Genomic DNA, 21832 nt, shown 5'->3' with positions numbered 1-21832 from the left:
AGTGGGAAGGCCCCAGGTTGGTGATGGGGCACAGGGAGGGGAAAGGCTTGGGCACGAGGAGTACCTTAGAGTTCCTGCTTCCACCCCTGATAGGTGTGCTGCCTACCATGTTGGGCGTGTGGTCCCTACTTCTCCTCTGGGGTCTGGCGACTCCATGCCAGGGACTGCTTGAGACGGTGGGCACGCTTGCTCGGATTGACCAGGATGAACTCGGCAAAGGTGAGCCCACAGTGGGCAGTCTGTGAGGGGTCCAGTCGTAGTGTAAACAACTCCATTGATATGCTTAGAGCATCTGCTTTCAGGAACAGATGAGAACAGGTTATAATTCTCAACTGCTGAGAGAGTTTAGGGGGTGAAAGCTTTGCTTGCAGGCTCCAGTGGGTGATCAGTTCACTTTCTTCTGAAACGTGGCCTGGATGAGATGGACTCAGGCCATGTGGGGCTGTGCCTTCCTCAGGAAGGAGGATGGGGGTTGAGGAGATCAAGGGAAGGGTGCTGGCTGGGCCAGTATCTCTGCCCCACCTGGCTGGGGTGCGGGAACTCTACTAGACATTTAGTATTCCAGGGCCCAATGGGACAGAGTGACAGTCTCATGGATAGAGTGGAGGAGTCATGGATAGGAAATGCTTTAGGGAGGCCACCCCCACCTGCCCCACCCTCCATGAGGGGGTCCCTTCTGTCTCGCCCTTCTCACAATCTACAGTCAGGCCAGCGGCATCTCGATCAAGCCTTGGTGGCTGAGTGCTCCTTCCTTTGCTTCTGTCCTCCTTTTCGGTGCTGCAGAGGCAGCCCAGGGTCAAGAGCACCAGTCATGCTATTGGCCTCAAACCTGATTTGCTGTGTGACTTTGAGCAAGGCTCTGTCCCTCTCTGGGGCCTAGTTTCCCCACCTGTAAAATGAACCTATCTCTCCCTACCTTCTCTGCAGCCATCCAGAACTCACTGATCGGGGGGCCCATTCTACAAAACGTGCTGGGCTCGGTCACATCAGTGAACCAGGGCCTCCTGGGCTCCACGGGCCTGCTCGGCGGAGGTGGCCTGCTGGGCTACGGAGGGGTTTTTGGTATCGTTGAAGAGCTCTCTGGGTAAGTCCCTGCAGTGTGGCCTCTTGACTACCCACCTACTATGAGCCCTACCTGAAGCCTGGTCTTTTCTTCAGTTCAGGGAATAGAAGAGAGATTGTTTCTTTTTAATTCATTGGCAGGTAATAAAGGTGGTGTGGAGAGTCCTGGATAGGGAGTCCCAGGACCCAAGTCAGAAAATAATGAGTCCAAGATAGGAATGGCAGCATGCCCCTGTGGTTGAGGGTTCCAGCTCTGGGGTCAATTCCAGTTACTCACTGTGTGATCTGGGCAAGTTGCTCAGTCTCTCTGGGCTCATCCAGGTAACCACACAGCTCCTCCCTCCTCTCCTTTAGGCATCTGTTCCAAAGAGCCCTGCTCTGCCCAGCTCCTCCTTATCCCCTCCCCTCCTTCAAGTTCTCCAGGAAACATTCCACCCGCACCCCATAAATTTCACTGGTTTATTTCCTGTCCTCTCTGCTAGATTAGAAACCCCAGGGGGCTAGAAGTTTTGTGTGGTTTATTCACTGATGTGTCCCCAGTATTATAAATAGTGTTTGACACATAATAGATGCTCAAAAATATTTTTGAATGAATGAAATTACGTAATAGTTAATATTTACAACTTAATACCACCTCGCCAGGGTTTTCTGTATGCCTGGCACTGCACTTAGCATTGTAAATGAATTATCCCATAGAATCCAGAGGTTGAACTGTTATCAACCGCATTTAACAGGCGAAGACGTTGAGACCTCAGGCAGTAAAGAGACCTGCCCAAGTTCACCCAGCTAGGGAATGGTGGTAGTGTGGTGTCTGGGTGTTTAATCACAGGTCATACTGCCTGCGCTAAGCAGGTGGAAAACAGCCCACAGCTGGTGGTGAATCAAGGAAAGATCAAATAACAGGCCCCAAATTGAAGACAGAAGGCCAGGAGCCAGGGTATGGGGAAGGATCACTGTACAGGAGGAAATGAGGTGCTGGCAGGGGAGAAGGGAGAATGGATGCCCAGCTCTCAAAACAGCAAATGGATGGCTGGAAAGGGAGATGATAAGGGCTGATGCTGACATTGCTCAAGAATCACTATGTGTCACTCTGTGGTTGGAATTGTCAATATCTCTATTTTACAGATGGAGAAACTGAGGCATGGGGCAGCAATGTGATTTGCCTAAGGTCACACAGTTGGTTAGTGGTAGAGCTAGGATTTGAACTGTCTGGCTCTTACTGGCTGCACTATGAGCAGCTACTCATGGGGTTGTTGTCAGGTCAGTGAATTAATCTGCGTTAAGGAGCTAAAACAGAGGCTGGCACACAGTAAATGCTCAGTAGTATTATTTATTATTTATTATTATTATTATTAATAGCTTCAGTCTCCCTCCCACTGTAGAGTCCTCCCTGCTGGATGAGGCTGGGCCTCAGACATGAATCAGGCATCATCTTTGCCTCAAAGAGCCCCAGTGTGAGGTTGAGTCCAACAGTGATGACCCTGTAAGCTCAGGGCAGTGATGGAGGGAGCCCAGACAGGGTGTGGGAGCTACTCAAAGGAGGGCATTTGCCTGAGTCAGAGAAGCAGGAAGGAGGGCTTCCTGGAGGAGGAGACACCCTAGCTGAAATCAGGAGAGCCCAGAGGTGTCAGCTAGCTGAAGGTGGAAGCAGAGTGGAAAAAGAGTCAAGGGAAAGGTGTTCCAGACAGACAGCACAGCCTGGGGAAAAGCCCAGAAGACAGAGAAAAATAACTATGGGAAGCTATGTTTGAGAACCAACTTGAGTTGCATGTGCATGAGCCTGGAGGGTGGAAGTGGGGAAAAAAATGAGTGACCCTCCCCTGGACTCCCATCCTAGGCTGAAGATCGAGGAACTCACACTGCCAAAGGTGTCGTTGAAGCTGCTGCCAGGGTTTGGGGTGCAGTTGAAACTGCACACCAAGGTGCGCCTGCGTGGCTCTGGGTGAGTGTGCTTCTGGGAACCTCTACCCTACTGCTCCCCACCCCACCTACTGCCCCTTGGGGACCCCTACCCTATTGTCTCCCAATGCGTACTCCATTGCCCCCCTATTTCCTCCCACTCTAGTTCCTCTCCAAGGGACTCCCACCCTACTGTTTCTTCCCTGGATCCCACCCCTGTACCACTTCCCAGAGACCTCCATCCCACTGACCCCCAAGGACTTCCATCTCATGTTTCCTGGAGACCCCTACCCCATTGCCTGGAGCTTACTGGAGGGGTTGGGGGAAGAGGGCCTAGGGACATGCAAAACAGGGGGCATGCAGGGAGATGGGGTGAGAAAAGGGCATGGGGACGAAGCCACTTGCAGGGCCACCCAACTCGCCCCTTATCAGGGTCCATGCACCCCGAGGTGGGCGTGGCTAAGGCCGACCCTGGTGGGTGGGACCTGGCATCCTGGCCACGCCCCCAGCATGGGGTCTTGCAGCCCCCTGGGCGGCCTTCTGCAGCTGGCAGCGGAGGTGAACGTGTCGTCGCGGGTGGCGCTGGGCATGAACGCGCGGGGTACGCCTATCCTCATCGTTAAGCGCTGCAGCACGCTCCTGGGCCACATCAGCGTGCTCTCAGGGTGAGTTCCCGCGTCCGGATCAGCTCCGGCTCACCTCGGGTGAGCGCACTACCATCTCCTGGCTCTCCGGGGTCTCCTGGGAGCGGCCGGCCCTGCGGGGCCTGAATTCACCCCGCCTCCCGCCCATCCCGCGGTTTCAACCTGCTGCACAGACCTGCAGACTAAAACCCACCACAGACTGGGATTCTGGCCCAGCCCACAGCTTGCATCACCTACTCCTGGGCTCTGCCTTCTCTGGTTCCTGCGATCCTGCCGTCGTCTCTCCCAGATAAAGCAGGGATCTCCTGTGGTCCCTTGATCTGCAGACATCTCAGTCCCTGCACTCAGCACATCAGAGATCCAGCTCTGCCCTTAACTTTCTATGTGACCCCAGGAGAACTCCCTCCCCTGTCTGGGCCTCAGTGTCCTCATTTGTATAATAAGGACCTACATTTGATGATCGTGAAGCCTCTGGCACTTTCCTATCTGTCTCTCCCCCAACTGTTCAGAACACAGTGACCCTCCTCACACTGTGTCAAATCATCACTTCCGTGGGACAGCTGAGGCCTGTAGAGGGCAAGGGAAGTGCCCAAGGTCACACACACAGATTGAGGTGGGGATGGAGTGGGCTGGTCTCTGGACTCAGGTCCAGGGATTTCCCCATCTCTCTGTGCCCACCCTCAGTGACACCTACCTCCTCCCCTGCCTCACACTGCACGTCTCCACCATTAATTTCTACGTTCCAGGCTGAATCCCACCCTCGATCCCCTCTTTGTTAGGTGGCCCTGAGAAGAGATGGGTAATCAGACAGCTCTGTGTTAGCGCCCAGGAATAGGGTGAGCCAGGGTGGCTCCTGTCTCCAGAAGGGCGTTAATAAGGGGATTCCAGGTGGTGTCTTTGGATGCTTTATACCCCAGCTTCTCCATCCTGCTCCTCTGGGCTAGAGGGAGCCAATGGTTGGCCAGCGGGATGGTGTTGGTGTCCTGTGGTTGTGGTTCTGTGGTTGTCACCCTTCCCTCTGTACCTCCATAGTCTCCAAACAGACCCGAGCCCACCTACATGTACTTCTCATCCTCAGACCACCCTCTCATTCATTCATTCATTCATTAGTTCAATAAATATTTATTCAATAAATATTTATTGAACCCTCACTCTAAAAGCCAGGTGCTATTCTAGGCCCAAATGTCACTTGCCTACAAACGTTAGAGAACATGAAGGGAGCAGATATTATGAGCACAGATTGATACCTGATACATACACACTCCCATTGAATCTCAGCAGCAACAAATCTGTAAGGCAGGTGCTGTACAGACAGGGAAACTGAAATCCTCCCCTGGGCCCCATGGTGAGGCAGAGCCAAGATTTAAACTCAGCCGGCAAAGCCCCAGCCGATGCCACCAAGAATGGAGACAGGAAATATTCAGAGCCCCCAGTGCCCACCCTGCCCATCACCCATGTTGGCACTGTCCCCGGGTGGTGGCTGCATCCTCATGCTTCTCACTCTGCCCAGGCTGCTGCCTCCGCAGCTCTTTGGGGTCGTGGAACAGACACTCTTCAAGGTGCTGCCGGAACTGGTGAGTGTGGGGGCCTTGGGCCAGGCGTGCCCCTCCCCCAGGCTATGCCTCTCCTCCCCCAGCTTTGAGTAAATCTGGGCGCCAGGCAGGATTAGGATGTCTTTCCGTTCCACGCCCATTGGATAATCCTGCCCTGGCCTCTCCACTGCCAGCCAGGAGCCTCCTGGACTGTGAGCCTGTAGGGGAACAGGCACAATCCCTCCTGAGTCCTAAATTTACAGCTTCAGATGACCTGAGTCCTCTGCTCCCAAATCCAAGTCCCTTATTTACCCCCTGTTCTGCCTTCGCCACCTGTATTATTATTGACTTTATACTTTGCTTTAATCTAGCTTTGAATTAAAATGCGGTCACTCAGTGATTTTCAGCTGAGCTTTGTGCTTGACAATCATGTCCAGAAAATCACATGCCTGTATATTAATACATCACAAGTGAAACATATTATGATTAAACTGCTCCAGAATGCTTGTCCATGACCAGTCCCAGCCATTCTGGCTTCCACAGGGGACACGAACCACACTTGAGAAAAGCTGGTCTGTCCAAAGGCCCATTTCATCAAGACCAGAGAGACGAGGGGCTTGCTGGGGTCACACAGCTGCACAGGGCAGTCAGGCCCCCGGGCCCCCAGTCCTGGCAGAGCCTCTTCTGTGAGTCCTTGTGAAAGACACGTGGAGGTAGCAAGGGTGTGGGAGCCTGAAGTTGGGAAAATGGCCCTGGGCTTGAAGAAGTCCGTGGGAAGCAGCTCAGGGGGAGAAGGGAAGCTCCCAGCAGGTGGGTTTCAATAAGGGAGGTGGTTGCGTCTAAGTTGCGTTCCCTAACTGGAATTGCTGGGACAACGTCCGGCAAGACAGGATTTATGTGACTCAAAAAGCTTTTAAAAATACGAGTTAATTACTAGCATTTAGAGATTGGAGATTTCTCTTAATAATCCTATTTCTGGCTTCTCTTGTGCAATCGGCCACCCTGGCTGCAAGGACCCTCCTTCCTGCAGGTCACATGCTGGTGCCCAGGGAGCTGTTCCTCCCACCCCTCACAGCCCCTCTGGTCTCCTCCTCTCATTTCTGTGACCTCCTGACCCCAGAGGCCTGGACTTCCAGGCCCCAAGTTTACGTGAAAAGGCAGCCTTCTCTTGCCTCTGTGAGGACAGCTGTGACCTTGGCGGATTGTTTTTCTTCTTCAGCCGCTGCTGTGAAAGGAAGGGGCTGGACTGGGTCACCTCTGAGGTTCCTGCTCTGGTGGGCTGTGGGACTCAGGCTCTGTGGTTCCCAGACTCGGGATTCTGGAAGCCGAACCACTTGCTCCCTGTTTATACAGCACAGGGGTTTTCAGTAAACACATGGTAGTGTGTGTAGTGGACACCCCGGGCCCAGGCTAGGTTTCCCAGTGCCCATCTGGGTGGCACGAGGGGCCTGAGATCTCAGAGGGAATAGCTGCCTTTGCCCCCTCAGGGGAAAGCCTTGTCCACACGTCCCAACTGGCCTCTGAAACGTGTCGCCCCCATCCCCCAGCATCCTTTGAGGTTTTCTGAGGGGCTCTCTGCCCCACCTACTCTACTCTCCAACATGTCAAGCTCCAGCCCGCCTGTGCCGCCCACCTGTGTGTCCTCCTGTCTCCACATTCTGCCTTGCCTGAGCCTTGGGACCACATAGCAAGTCATTTGTAGAAAACACAGCTGTCCCCTGTGCCACTTTTGGGGCCCACTTTTATTTTCCTGTAACACCTGTCTCTTCTGGACACAGCTGTGCCCTATGGTGGACAGTGTGCTACACGTGGTGAATGAGCTGTTGGGGACTGTGCTGGGTAAGTTGGGGCCCCACCCCCTTCTCCTATCCTCCTCCCATTACCCCAGTGGGTAGGGGTCCCAGGGGAAGAGGAAAGGGCAGAATGCTGGGACCTTTCACTTCCTCCTCAGACTGATGAGCCACCACATTGAGAAGGCCTAATGGGGGAGGTCTGGGCTGAGGCTGGTTCAGCAGGGTGTGGGCACTCATGGCCATCCAGGTATCCATCTGCTAGGGGCTTCTGGCCACATACTGAGCACCTGTGGTGTGTCTGGCGCTGTCAGAAACATGAGGCAGATATTATTATCTGGACAGACAAGGTGACTGAGGACCAGAGAGTTTAAATGAGGAACCGAAGGCCCCTCAGCCACAGTGGCCCCCAGTCTCTCTGAGCCTTCTGGAGACATAGATGCCTTTTGTGTTCACAGAAGGGCTTTGAAAATTGTAAAAAGTCGTAGCAAGGGTAAGAAAAGAAAAATTGGGACAGATATGTCTCCATATGTGCCATTATGTGAGAAAGGCAGGGTATCAATGTGGTTAGTGACACCAGCTCTGGAAGACGGGAATCCTGGCTTTGCCACTCTGGCTTGTGTGGCTTTGGGCTGGTTGGCTTCCTCTGTCTGAGCCTCAGTTTTTTATCTGTAAAATGGGGATGACAGTAGTGCCCAAGTGAATACTTAGTAGAGTGCTAGGCACTCAATAAATGGAAGTAGGGCCTGTTATTATTGGGGATGGGGCTCGTGGGGACGTCCTCCTTCTCTCCTCATGCAGGTCTGGTGCCCCTTGGGGCTCTTGGGTCTGTGGAATTCACTCTGGCCACCCTGCCTCTCACCTCTAACCAGTACATAGAGCTGGACATCAACGTGAGTGTCCTCCGAGGCCCTGCCCACTGTTGGGGTGTGGTGGGGTACTGGCGGAGGCCACACTGGAGATGCTGGGTCAAAGCCACATGGGTGAGCAGACCTGAGACCCTCCCATGTCCTGTCTCCTGCCCCTGCAGTCCATCGTGAAGAGCGTAGCTGGTGACGTCATTGATTTCCCCAAGGCCCCCAAACCCATCAAGGTGCCTCCCAAGGAGAACCACACATCCCAGGTGACCGTGCCTCTGTACCTCTTCAACACCATATTTGGGCTCCTGCAAACCAACGGTGCTCTTGACATAGACATCACCCCAGAGCTGGTGAGTGCGGCACCCTGCCCTGCTGTGCCCTGGTAATGCTATCCATGACCCAGTCACGTTGTCATTGATCAGCCTTGATGGGCCCTTTTCCCTATAATTGACAGAGCTGGACAAGTTTATAGCATGCACATGCCCACTCTTGTTCTGCGGCAAACATTGCTGATTCATAATGGCCCTCTACCTGGCTAAATCTGAATCTGAATCTGAATCCTTCTCAACAGGGCGCTCCAGGAAGTCACTTTCAATTAGTCAGAACTGGTATAGGAAATGTAGCAACTTTCCATCCTTGCACCAGATGAGCCCATTTAGAATCAAAGCCCAATTTTACGCTCAAGTGTGGATGGCTAACGTTTCTACTGCTATCCCAAGAGCAGACTTGAGTTGAAGAAAACAAAACTAGGGTTGGACCCAAAGGTCATTTGTTCTGAAGCTTCTGAGATCTCTCTGCTTTCATTCTGGACCCTCTCACACCTCACAGAGGTCTGGAAGGCTCAGCCCCCAGAAGCCTCACCCAGAGGCATTTTTTTGGTCTCAGCCTTCTCCAAAGGCAGTGGGCTCTAAAGCCACTTGCCTCTACCCTTCCCCCTACTGCCACCTAACCTGCAGCTCAGACCCAAGCAAATATGGGCTGATCACTCACTTCCTGCATATATGGTCCAGAAAGCACAGGAACAGACTCCTGACCTGGGAGGCGGGTGTCTTCTAACTGGAGAGATGTGGCAGTCATAACCAGGCAGAGTCTCTCAGGGTGAGAGTGTGTGTTTGAGAAGCCTGTGTGTGAGTGTGTGTGTGTGTGTGTGTGTGTGTGTGTGGAGAGAGAGAGAGAGAGAGAGAGAGAGAGAGAGGGATCTCAGAGGCCAGGTGCTATCCTCAGGTGCTGTCCACCCCCACCAAGTGACAGCCTTATGTTGGATGAGAGTCTGGGAATCTTCTGAGCAGGAGAGAGTGCGTCTGTATGTTTATCGTGTGTGAACGGGTCTGTTCTGAGAAGTGGACATGTGTAGTTCAGGGGTCTCCAACATCAGGGCCCAGGGGGCTGGGCCATTATCGATTAGCAGAATAAGAGAAGCAGGCCTGGTGGACTACAGTGAACTGAGAGCCTGCACCTCATTTCTCAGGCAGCTGCCACTCAGCTTCTCCAAGGGTGGGGCGGGGGTACAGGCTCAGTGTGACTACATTTTCCAATTTTTCAGCCCCAAACTGGCAAATTTATATGAAATGTCCTGATTTGTAAATACTGGAAACAAATTCATAGTTTTTGAAAATACTGTTTAGGTAAAAGGCAAAAATGTTTGGGGTCAGATTCCTGGCCTTCAGATTGCGATCTGAGGCACAGTAGTTTGTAGGTTTGGCCTGCCCAGGTCAAATTCTGGTGCCACCACTTATGAGCCTGGACAGGAGCCTCAGGTTCCGTATCTGTAAAATGAGAGTAATCATAGCACCCACATCTTTGAGCTGTTGTAAATGTGAAATTAACAAAGGCGCTGAGCATGAGCCTGGCATGTAGTAAGCGCTCAGTAATCACTGGCCAAAGAAAGGAACATGAATGTTTGTAGAGATGTGTATATAATTGATGGGGGTAGGGGTGTGGCATGAACAAAACTACTTTGGGTGTGCTGAGGGATCCTGTCTCTGTGTTCACCCCCCCCCTCTCATTTGGTCTTGGGTACAGGTTCCCAGCAATGTGCCATTAACAACTACAGACCTCATGGCGTTGGTCCCTGAGGTGAGTGGTGCTCTCATGAGCTCTGATCCTGGTAGCTCTTTCCTGATGAGCCTGAATGGACTCCAGAATCTTTCTCAATACGGTTCTCCACATAGCTGCAACTGAATGTTGAATTTCAATTCACACTAAAATGTGAATGGCTGACATTGTATCCTTTCCTGATAGCAGAGTGGAAAGGACTAGGGTTTAACTGCCCCCGAAGTCAATTGGGTATTTGTCCTACGCTGTTCCTTTTCTATCAGGGAGAGCACAGAAGATTCTTTCTAGGTTACTGAGTCCCCTCCCCCCAACTGTCTTATTTCATCTTGGTCTTCTCTGTCTCCAGAGAGAAGACTCAGGGCACTGGCCTTGGGAAGGAAAGAAAAGGGAAAAGATTCAGGGAGGTTTGACTAGTGGACATCAGTACATGACTGAAGGGCTTGGCCTCAGCTTTCCTGTCCATTCAACTGGGGCTGGACCAGATACTTTCCAGCTACGAGTCTGAATTCTTACTGAAGTTGAAATGACTACTACAAGGTCCTTACATAACAGCAGGTTCTCATAGAGGTTGGAAAGAGGCCCAGAAGATCTGGTTTTGTACCAGAGAAGATGGAGAGGGAAACAGAGTTTGGGGATATGGAAAAACTCTGAATCCTTGAAGGTGATGATTCAAACCAGCCTCAGTGAGTGTGGTTGGAGCCTCTGCTTCTTGGCTAAAGGGCATAGGAGTCTCAGGTAAGGGACGAGATTGGGGCTAGACATTCAGAAGCACCTCCTGAGGGCAGGAGTTGTAAGATGGCGGAGAGGGATGGGAGAGGCAGAGGTGTCAGGAGCAGGGACCCATGAATGCAGCAAGCTGGGCCATATCCCCCCAGTTCAGGGAGCCTAGGCCTGTCTCTGGAAGCTGAAGCCTGTGTTCTCCGATTGCTGGCCTTGCAGTGTCAAAGCCCCATTGCCCCAGTTCTGAATCTGGTTCTGTAGCTTCAGAATCTGTGGATACATGAGGGTGGAATTTGGTGGTTCCCTCGCTGTATGATCCTGCAGCTCTGGAAGTCTGGGCTTGAGGAGTTGGTCCCCCAGATTCTAATATTCAAGTGACTCCAAGCTTCTGTGACTCTGGTTTCCAACACTTCTGTAATTCCATGATGTCATGATTCTGAGACTCAGAATTTCTTGATTGTGTGATTCAATCAGTCAGCCAACTAATGTTCACTGAACACCTACTATGTACCAGGCCCTGTGCCGGGTGCTGGGCATCCAGAAGGGGCAAAAGGTGACAAGTAGACAACAACCTCTGTGTTCAAGGAGCTGCCATTCTGGTGGGGGTGACAGACATTGAGCAAATACATAAGTAGAAGGTACACAGGGTCAGAAGGTGAAAGAGAATGGAGTGGCGAAGGCACATTAGGAGCGCAGAAGTAGTCCTTTTAAACTGGGGGCTGTGAGGAGGTGACATTTGAGCAGAAGGCTAAGGAGATAAGGGAGGGAACCATGCAGGTATCTGGGGAAAACATTTCCAGGCAGAAGGAAGAGCAAGTGCAAAGGCCCTGAGGTGGGAATGTGCCTGGCAGGTTAGAGGACTAGCGAGAGTCTAACTTGGTTGTTCCATGGGTTGGTGTCTCCCCGCCTGACTGTCAGCCCTCTGGGGGCTGAGACCAGGCCTGTCTGGTTCAGGCTGTCACCTCAGCGCTCCACGTGGTGCCTGGTGCCTAGCAGGTGCTCAATGAGTGTTTGTTGACTCGCTGACTGATTCTATTAGTAGTAGGGCCTCGAAGCTGCCCTCATGCCCCCGCTCTGCCCCTGCCTCTCTCCAGGCCCTGGCGAAGTTGCCCCCAGACCAGCAGCTCCTGCTCTCGCTGCGGGTGAAGGAAGCACCTACAGTCATGCTCCAGAACAAGAAGGCCACAGTCTCCATCCCAGCCAACATCCATGTGCTGTCCTACCTCCCTGCAGGGACCCCTGAAGCCCTCTTTGAGTTAAATGGGGTGAGTGGCCGAGATCAGGGAGCCCGGCACGGGTTCTGAGTGGGGATGACCCTCTCCAGGCTGCTGGGGGGTTGTCTTCCCCCTGATTTCAGGTGGCACAGCACAGGGAGTTTCACTGCTTCACTGCCATCGTCTGAGCTGAGACCTCAGTGCCCACTTAGATTCCTGCCTCATTGAACATGTGACCAGGCCCAAGGCCTGTCCACTGCTTCTTCAGGGTCTCAGGAATGACTTCTCATCTCCCCAGCCTCTGGGCTCAGATTTCTCTTGGATGACTCTCCAGCTTCCTCCTGGCCCCCCAGCTCCAGTCTGCTCCCTTCTACCTCACCTCTCCGAGTTTTCCCAGACATACACCTGGGCTAAGACAGGTCCCTCCCCTGCTCAGTCTCTGTCCCAGCTCCCCATGGCCTAACACCATTCACTGCCCCTCTACCTCATTCTCTGCCTCACCTGTCCTTGCACCCTAAGTCTCAGTTACTCAGGGCTACAAGGTCCCACCTCCCTGCCTTTGTTTGTGCAGGGTCCACCACCTGCAGTGCCATCTGCCCCCTTCCCTTGGCTAACTCCTCATCTTTCAAGATTCAGCTCCCGTGTCACCTCATTGGGGACGCCTTTCCTTGCCTCCCTGCAGGCTGGATTGAGGGTCTTTCCAAGCTCCTGCAGCCCCAGAGCTTCTCTCGAACAACACTGATCACCATCAGTTTTAATACTCTGATGATCAACCACCAGAACCTTCCGGGTACCTCCCTATAGCCCAGCATGGACCCTAACACACAGCAGGGCCTCAGTAAGGGTTAGTGGAGAGAATGGATGGTGGAAATTCAGCTGTTGGCCAAGGCAGACCCATCCTCAAGCTCCTTCTGCTGAATTTGAGTGTAACCTCTGCCTGCTCTTCCCCTATAGGTTATGATTTTAAATGCCCAGCTGGCTCCTTCTGCCACCAAGCTGCACCTATCACTGTCCCTGGAACGGTAACGTGGGATCCTGGGCCTTGTCTATAGGAACAAGAGTTAGGAAGCAACAGGAACCTTCTCCCATTTATTGGACACCAACTAAGTTGCAGGTGTTTTACCAGCATCCTGCTTGCCTCCAGGACCTGCCAGGGAGGGGGCAGTGTTAGCCCCTTTTACCGTTGAGGCATCTGGAGCTCAGAGAAACAGCGTCCAGAGCAGGCTTCTTCCACTGCACCCACTCAAAACCTGGTCCTGGAGATAAACCTGCTGCCAGGACGTGGAGTCCAAACTCCTGAGTTATCAGTTCCAGCGGCTAGCCAGGGAGATAACTGTCCTCGAATGTTGTAAAATGCTTTGTAGTTCATGCGGACTGGTTAATTCTCTAATCTTCCACCCCCATGGGAACCAGGCCTCAAGATAATGATAAAAACCAAGATGCTGATGCTGATGACAATCCTTCCTGACACAGGCAAAGCCTAGGCTGACACAGTGGGTTGTCCGCGGAAGTAGGTCTGCAGTCTGGGCCCCACTCTCCAGGCCCAGTGCTCTTACTGTGGCCTGGGGCCTGGCGCCTGTCTGTCCCTCCCCTGCATGCGGGGGCTTTCTTAGGGGTCTCTAAGAGCTGCCCATCCTGAGCCATAGGCACCCGGTGCTCACCGGACCCCATTTTCAGGTCCCATGCAGGTCCCTTGGGCTACTTACTACTGCCCCCACTGTAAAGCTCCACCGCTGCCCCATTTCTAGAACCTCACCCACTGCCTGGGTTTGTCTCCTCTTCCTGGTGGCAGTTCGTACCTCAGGCCTTCAGGAGATAGAGATCAATGTCTAGACTCTGGCCCTGGCCGTGCGTTTGGGCTAGCTGCGATCCACTGATGGGTTGCTGCTTTAGTGAGTGCCAGCTGGATGCAGGGCACCCTGTGTCCAATGCTCAGTCTTGGGAGGACCAATCCTTAGAGAGGTTCAGCCACTTGCCCAGGATCAAACAACTGGGGGTCAGACCAAGGCTTCAGGTCCATGGAGTCGGAGGTAGTGGTCATGATATCTCAGAGGGAGGTTAGATCTCACCGGGTCCATTTTACAGGTGGGAAAACCAAATCTCTGATTCAAGGTTGGAGAGAGGCAAAGTTGGGCCCCTAACCATGTTTCCTGATGCTGGAGAGCTAGGAGTGGGCAGGCCGGGGTGGGGTGGGGTGGGGTGGGACAGAGCACCACTCAGCAGGTGGTCGGGGGAGGCTGAGGCCCCCAACAGCTCTCTTCTCTCCACCAGGCTCAGTGTCAAGCTGGCCTCCTCCTTTGTCCACGCCTTTGATGTAAGTTCTTGGGAGGGTGAGCAGCTTGGTGGTGGTGAGGGTCTTCAAGTGGGGGTGGAAAGGCGGTGTGATGAGACATGAGCCATATGACTGAGCTGACCTCAGTCTGGACTCTGCCCCAACCAGCCAGAATGGACAAACATCAGGGCAGGTGTGTGTGGGTGTGTGTAAAATAGTAATCACCTTCAGACAGTGAATCTCATGATCTTCCAAGGTCTTGGAACCTCGCAAAGTTGTAAACGTCTAGAATCTCACAAGGGTTCAAAATTCTGGAACTTCACATAAGTTAATAAGGTTTCTGAACTCAGAAAGCTTTAACATTTCAGAGCTCCACAGAACCCTTCATTTCCTGCTTCTTACAGAGTTCTGAGGTTCTGAAATCTCACAATGGTCTCAGGTTCTAGAACATTCTAAGGGGTCCTAAACTGATAGGAATTTTAAGATCAGACCGCACAGAGTTCTGCTGGAGCTGGGCACATTTTCCTCTCTCTTTCTCAGGCACAGGCCCCCCTCCAGGCCCCACAGACCCTTCCTCTAGGAAAGCTGCTCTTCCAAGTTCATAGGGCCCAGAGTGAAGACCTCTGAAATGAGAGTCCCCTTTTGGGTCACTGGTGGACAGCCCACCAGCAGTTGTGTCCTCAAGCGTGGGGTAGGCTAGGGCAGCTGGACCTCTGGATTTCCCTCTCTGGGGTGCTCTGCTCCCTGTGAAGCCACACCTCCCCACCCTCCGTGTGGTCTGTTGCAGGCATCTCGTTTAGAAGAATGGCTCAGTAGTGTGGTCCGGGTGGCATATGTGCCGAAGCTCAATGGTATGTACGTGTGGCGTCTGTGGTCTTCTTGGACACGTGGAGTGTCTCAATTTGGAATTGTTGAATCCGCTGCCTCTCTCCGTTCTGCTAGAGACACTGAAGCCAGAGAGCTTGCTCCTTATTTCTAAGATGCAGGAACTGAGGCACCCATGTTTTCACTCAAACAACGTTGATTACATCACTCCCGATTCTGGCCCCGAGAGCTATCGGACCTGGGTCCTGTCCACCACCCACAGGGAAATAGTCCTATAAACAAATGATTAGAATATAGATGACCCAGAGTGTGCAACGGACTGACAGATCCTCAGAGTCTCTGCTGAGGGGAGCCACTAATGACAATACAAAAAAAGGGGTGCTTTTGTTTGGGTTTAGTAGGATGAGTAGGTCTCTGCCAATAAGGGAAACTGAGTCCCCAAGAAGAGAAAGGGCGGACTCAAGGAAAGTGGTGGAATAGGGTCAGCAGGCCCCGCCCTGGCCCTCCACATATCTTTGCTCTCAACCATTCCCTCTCTGCAGTGGATCTGGATGTTGGAATTCCCCTGCCTAAGGTTCTCAATGTCAATTTTGCCAATGCGGTCCTGGAGATCATAGAGGTGAGTTTCCTGTGCAGGTGCGGTCTAGATGGGCCTTAAGCTCATCTCGGGAGAGCCCTGCTTGAAACTCAGGAGGGGAGTGCTCTGTCTCATCATGCGGTTTGTTCCAGCACCGTTTTCTAACTTGCTCAGGGAATTACAAATTACGTAACTTGGGAATGGCAAATAGATGACACAGGTGCTACCATTCCTTCCTTACTTGCCCATGGCAGACATTGTCAATCTATCACAGAGTTCTTTCCTAATGAATTCAGACATGTCTGGCCTATAGGATATAATCTGAGATTCACTCACAGAGTCACAGTTTCTCTGGTCCAGGGGTGGAAAAACATGCTGTCTCTCCTTATCCTGTGCTTGTGGCAGGCATGGCTAACAGATCATGACACTTTTTATTGCTGAATATTGACATGACCTCACAATCCTTTTCAATCCAGCACAACTTTGAGTCTTAGAACAAGTCTGGAATGTGGGCAGAGCAGGGAGTTCTGGTCCCATTTCTCAGATGAGGACCCAGGCTGAAGGAGGTCAAATTTCTGGCCCAAGGCAACATGGTAAATTATCAGGAGAAATGGCACTTGAACTTGGGTCTCTTAACTTCAGTCCTGAAGTCAGTGACCTCTCCACACTGAATGTCATTTATTCCTCATTCATTTATTTGTTCATTCATTCACTTAATGAGTGCCTGCTGTGTTCCGGGTACAGTGCTAACCCCAGGGCATGGATATAGGGGACACAGAGAAGGCTGCAGAGATGGGGGGGGGGAGCGTGGCAGGGGGGGTTGGGCACGAGGACTCAGAGGGCCTAACCAAGACTGTTGCTCCTTGCAGAATGCTGTTGTGCTGACCGTGGCATCCTGAGGCTGAGAGATGGCCACCTCCCCCCACCCCCGTTGACTTCCAGAGTCCTTCCACCTGCCTACTCTGCCTCAATTTCCCTACCAGTCTCTAGCCTATGTCGGTGACAGTATAAGTGTCCCTTATCCACCCAGGCCCATGCATGTGCTTTGGCCCTGCAGTTCAACCCTAGTCTGGGGACTGCAGTGCCACCCAGAGGACTCTGCTTCAGAGAGAGCTCTGGGGCCTCAGTGGCCAGTCCTGAGCTTTCAATAAATTACTCCTCTATGTCAACACCTCCCGGCTGGTCTGTTTCCCGGCCACACAGGGGCCACCTTGGCCTCTGCCTCCAGTGCCCTCTCCGGCTCCAGGCAGGGGTTCCTGGGAGATGAGGGGATTTGGGGCCTCGTCATTGTAACTTTACATCCCAAGCTTACCTGGTTGGCCTGGGAAGCCTCTGTGTCTTGTTCTGTCTTCCTCTACCTCTGCCTCAAGCTCCCCATGTCCCCCTCCTCTCTTCTCTCTATTTTTCTAACTACCTCTATCTTTCATTCTGTCTCTCTGAGTCTGTCTGGGTCTCTGTCTGTCTGTCTTTGTCTCTCTGACTTTGGGACAATTCTCAAAAGTGACATCTGAGTTGAATTTTGAAAGGTGAGTAGGAGTTTTCCAGGGAGAAAAGGAGCCAGCATTCCAGGAAGCAAGGGTGAGTGAGACCTAGTCCTGCCCTGGACGGACTCCTCCTGGCTGCGCATCAGCTGAGGACACACCTCAGAACAAAGCTGTGCCAAGGGCTCATAGTGCGAATGGGGGCACTGATGTCAGAGAGGGGCCTGGTTGGCCCAAGGCCAACAGCGACAGAGTTGGGATGGGAAACTGGGGGTCCTGCCTCCTGCTTCTGGGCTTTCCCCCACTGTTCAGGAGGGGCCTCCTTGGCTCTGGGGAATGGCTCCCAGGTGACACTTATGTGTGGGCCTGAGTGAAGAGGTGCCAACAAAGTTTTGGGAACTGGCTCAGAGGACTTGGGGGGACACAGGAGAGTTGGAGTCCATGTCGAGGTTTGTCCACCAATAACAATGATTCTGTGACCATCCTTCCATCCACCCATCCACTGATCCATCCGTTCTCCCTCCCTCTCTCCCTCTCTCCCTTCCTCCCTTCCCCCGCCTCCCTCCTTTCCATCCACCCACCCTACAATTTTCGTCACCTACTAAATGCCAGGCCGTGTACTGAGTGACATGTTAGGATTTCTTTCTGACTCCTTTCTCACTTCCAGAGTTTCATGACTCCTGTCCAGGACAGTGCAATGGTGAAATGAGTGGCTTGAGTTAGCTGCCTGTGTTCAGATCCCATCCCGGCTGCTGACTAGCCACGTGGCCTCGGGCACATCATTTAATCTCTCTAAGTCTCGATTTCTTCATCAGTAACTAGGGGATGAGAGTAATAAGATTTGAGGGTTAACTAGCACTCGGGATGCTGTCTCGCCCATAGGAAGCCCTCAGCACCCGATAGCTCATGCGACTGCTGCATTTTCCTAAGTCCTCACCATGCTTTCATCTGTTCCCTCCTCTCCACCCACACCTCCTCATTTCTCACCTGTCTGCCCCTCCCTGACTTCCCACCCTCCTCTCTTCCCTCCCATCCTCCTCTAGCCCATGCTTAACCTCATCTGCTCACCTCTCACCACCGCTGACAGCCCTTCAATGACTGGATTCTCACCGCCAACAGGAAATCATCTAAACTCCCAGGTTGGCATTCGAGGCTGCCTATGATCTGGCCTCAGCTGATCCCTCCTGGAGCATGGAGAGGGATCAGGGTGGTCTCTGTGCCTCTCGCTCTTCATCTGTGAAATGGGAACACGATAAACTCACTCATAGATCATTTGAGGATTAAATGACGCAATCATTGTAAAGGACAGAAAAGTGCCTGGCACATGTAAATGTGCATGATGGGTAGTCAGACCTTTGAACAGCTCTTCCCTCTTCCTGGTGCATTCTCTGTCCCCAAGTGTGCCTGGAAAACTCCTGTTATCACTCAATATGCAGGGGACACACAGCTTCTAGCCTCCCCATGCCCTAGGCAGGGTCCGTTACTGCATCTGCCACACTGGATTGTCACTGCCCCCATCCCATTCTCCCACTTGATCAAGAGCTCCTTAAGGTCATGGACAGTATCCGCTTCATTATGGTAAGTCCTGTGGCTGCACAGAGTAACAATAAGAGCAGCTAACCTCCACTGAGCACTCATTTATACTGGACACTGCATTAGATGCTTAACACCCCCTTAGCTCACTTAATTTGCATAGTGGCCAAAATCAGTGGGTATGATCACTCTATTTACATGTGAAGAAACTGAGGCTCAGAGAAATGGAATTGGATAGCTCCTAAGAGGCAGAGCCAGGATTTGAACCAGATCCTTCTGACCCTATTCCAAAGCCTGCACTTTCCACTGCTATGCTATGAAAGTAATTCTGGTTGCGTTTGTTTTATGCTTACTAAGTGTCAGACACAGTTCTAAGTGCTTTAGATACATCATGTCATTGACTTCTTGAATCAACTCTGCTTTCTAGGAACTGTTTTTACCCTCATTCTATAGTTGAGGAAACTGAGGCACAGAGAGGTTAAGTGACTTGTCCAAGGCCACACAGCCAGGACGTGATGAGGTCAGGATTTGAACCCAGGCCCCTGACTCCAGAGCCCAGGCTCTGAACCATCATACTTAGGGTGGGGATATGAAACAAGATGAGCAGGGAACACCTCTGCTGAGCTTCTGACCCTGGAGACTGACAGTTCATGAGGCAGACAAAGGCTGAGTGCAGGAGTTGGTAGTGGGACTGCTTCTGTTTCTTGGTCCTTGTGGCCCCCTGCGTGAGCCCTCCCCCATGGGTCCCTGTTGGCTGAGTTACCTTTGGGTGAGTCACCTCCCAGAGCCTTGTCCCTCCAGTTGCAGACAAAGGTGCCTTTTGGACGCTAAGCCCAGGTGATCTCTCTGGTGCCAGAGTTACACTAATCCTCCTGGGGCCCCAGAGGGCGGGCCAGCCTCGTGGCCACCAGGGCCTGGCTTGTCTCAGGACTGAGGATGGGCACAGAGCCTCCAGTGACTGACAACCACTTTCTTGTGTGCACTGCCCTCTACAGTTTACTATGTGCATTGATCCCCATGGGGAAAGGCACATTGCCCTCTTTGCATTGTATTTCAATTTAAAAGGTAATATATTTGTTTAACAAGCACTTATATCACACTAAGTGCCAGACAATGGGGAGCTGAAAGGGGGTTGCTGTTTACTGAGCCCCCATGAGGCTTCAGGCACAATCTGGATGGTTCCTATGGAATCCCCATGAGGCTTCAGGCACAATCTGGATGGTTCCTATGGAATCCTTGAAACCCTGCTCGGGAAGTGCAGTTATGCCCACTTCTCAGATGGCCACACTGAGTCTCTGGAGGAAAAATGATCTTCTGGGGCGCATAGAGCAGGTGGGAGGTAGAAACAGGGGTGATGACTCTTGGGGCCCCACAGATGGTGGGGGGTCTTCCAGGCCCCCCAGATGGTGGGGGGATAAGGTAGTCCAGGTCCAGGGCTGAGGTGCCTCCTCATACCCTCCACAGCTTTCACAGCCTTGCCGCCACAAGGAGCTAGCAGGGCCCTGGGTTGATGAAGATAAAGATACCATCTCCTGAGCACCTACTGTGTGCCAGCCCCTGTTCTCAGCACTGTGCATAATTAAGTCACTCGACTCTCACAACATCCTTTTGAGGCCAGGTCATTCCTGGTCACCAACTCAAAACCAAAGACACAGAACTTGAAGAAAACTGGCAGCAGAATTCAAACCTAGCATCCAGCTCCAGAGCCTGTTCCGTTAATGTGCCCAAAACAGATGGGGAAACTGGGTCCCAGAGAGGGACTGGCCCAGGAGCCAGTGGTGACATCGGAAAACTTGACGTCAACCGTGCCTGCTTCCAGGGAGGGAGGAGGAAGCATCTCTTTGCAGAGCTCAGGGAAACACATTTATTCTCAGCCTGACTTTAGAGCGGGCCTTGGTGGGGAGAGAGAAATGCCCTCTCATTCCAGAGGAGTTCATAGGGAAACCTAGTGGGGCAGGGAGGAGGCGGCATCAATTAAATACAGAGGTCGGCCCTAGGCTGGGGCTGGGGGATGAGAAACAAGAAGGACTCAGAGAGCTCCCTATCCAGGAAATAAGAGCATTCATTTAGTCACTTACTACACTGGCATTTGTGCTGTGCTGGTCTAGGAGTGGGTTATGGGCCTGCTTTGCTTGGTTTTCCCAGAGTACCATCATCTCAGTATGGGCTGCAGAGGCCCCTGAATGGTCCAGAGGGAGGGTCAAGGTTGAGGGTCATCACAGAAATCTTCCCAAAGCAGCTGACCTCTCTGCACGAGTTTGACCAGTGCAGTCTGGAGAAGGGTATTCTAGCTGACAGGGATGGCAGGTGCAAAGGCCCAGAGGCGGGAGGCTGGGCCAAGGACAGGACTGAGTGTGGAAGGCAGATCCACCTTGAATGCCAAGGAAGAGGTCTGGGCTGTGTCCCAGTGGGTCTTGGAGGGGGCAGTGGCTGGCTTTGAGGGATGGGAGCAGGCACTGACTGGGAAGGGGCAGGAAGGAATGTTCTGAAGTGACAAAGACGCTCTACATTGAGACAGGGTCTGGGCTACATGGCTGTATAAAATTGTCAAAACTCAACAAATAAACACTTAAGACTTGTGAATTTCACTGTATGTACATTTTACATTGAAAGACAAGAATCAGAATGATATACATATTTAAGTGTTTAGAGGGAAATGTACTGTTGCCTGCAACTTACTTTGAAATACATAAAAAAGGTGGATTAACAAAGAGATGGATAGATATGTAATAAAGCAAGTATAACACAATTTTAGTGGTGGAAGTAGCTGGTGGGTATAAGGTGGCAAGTATATAAGTGTTGACTGTACAATTATTTCAACTACAGTATATGTGTGAACATTTCATAATGAATTACTGGGGGAAGAAAGCCCTGCAGGTCAAAAAAAGCCCCGCTGCTTGTTCTCTTCACACCAGCCCCAAATTTGAAGTCAGATCCATATACATCTCCCTGAACCCTCAAGTCAGTCCTGTGAGGCAGATATCATACCCATTTAACAGATGGAAATAACAAGAGGCCCAGAGAAGGGAAGTGGGTAGCCCAAGGTCATGCATTGAGTTGGGGGTTGAGCAGGGTTTGAACCTGGGTCAGCCTGATGCTGAGTCTAGTCTGGGCATAACCTGCCTGCCCAGGTCATCTGGAGTGGGCAGTGCCTGCCTTAAAGCTGGAAATCAAATGTATTTGGGGGTGTTTCCAGTTTACTCATCGGGGCACCTAACTGGGGTCTCCAGGAATGTATCCAGACCAGGGGCTGATAAACCCCAGATCATGTGACACCATCCGGGGCCGAACACAGTTCTTGGAATCAAACACAAACCACAAACCCTTGTGGTTTTGGGGCTCAATGCCTGATTTGCAGAGCAAATCTG

The 21832-nt window shown here is 52.2% G+C and overlaps 1 protein-coding gene across 1 annotated transcript; it reads left to right on the top strand.

The window, feature by feature from the left end:
• Positions 1-107: 107 nt before the first annotated feature.
• Positions 108-16606, top strand: BPIFB3 (BPI fold containing family B member 3). The gene is made up of 15 exons (XM_074318021.2): positions 108-219; positions 928-1084; positions 2900-3004; positions 3486-3626; positions 5116-5179; positions 6916-6976; positions 7729-7820; positions 7958-8137; positions 9810-9863; positions 11657-11827; positions 12731-12798; positions 14048-14090; positions 14836-14899; positions 15416-15492; positions 16320-16606. Exons 1-15 carry the CDS (start codon positions 108-110, stop codon positions 16347-16349), a joined length of 1419 nt encoding a protein of 472 aa, XP_074174122.2. The 3' UTR covers positions 16350-16606.
• Positions 16607-21832: the final 5226 nt, after the last annotated feature.

Source organism: Rhinolophus sinicus, chromosome 13 (assembly GCF_057876585.1).
Source record: "Rhinolophus sinicus isolate RSI-liver-muscle chromosome 13, RSI-T2T, whole genome shotgun sequence".
Lineage (NCBI taxonomy): Eukaryota > Metazoa > Chordata > Mammalia > Chiroptera > Rhinolophidae > Rhinolophus > Rhinolophus sinicus.
The sequence above is the reverse complement of the archived record's forward strand: the minus strand, read 5'-3'. Positions and strand labels throughout refer to the sequence as shown.

What these genes read in the sequence shown, in the direction of transcription:
- BPIFB3 (XM_074318021.2), top strand. Translation starts at nt 108, where the DNA reads ATGTTGGGCGTGTGGTCCCTACTTCTCCTCTGGGGTCTGGCGACTCCA. An exon ending in ACATAGAGCTGGACATCAAC is followed by an intron (nt 7,821 to 7,957) that starts GTGAGTGTCCTC and finishes CTGCCCCTGCAG; the next exon opens with TCCATCGTGAAGAGCGTAGC. An exon ending in CGGTCCTGGAGATCATAGAG is followed by an intron (nt 15,493 to 16,319) that starts GTGAGTTTCCTG and finishes TGCTCCTTGCAG; the next exon opens with AATGCTGTTGTGCTGACCGT.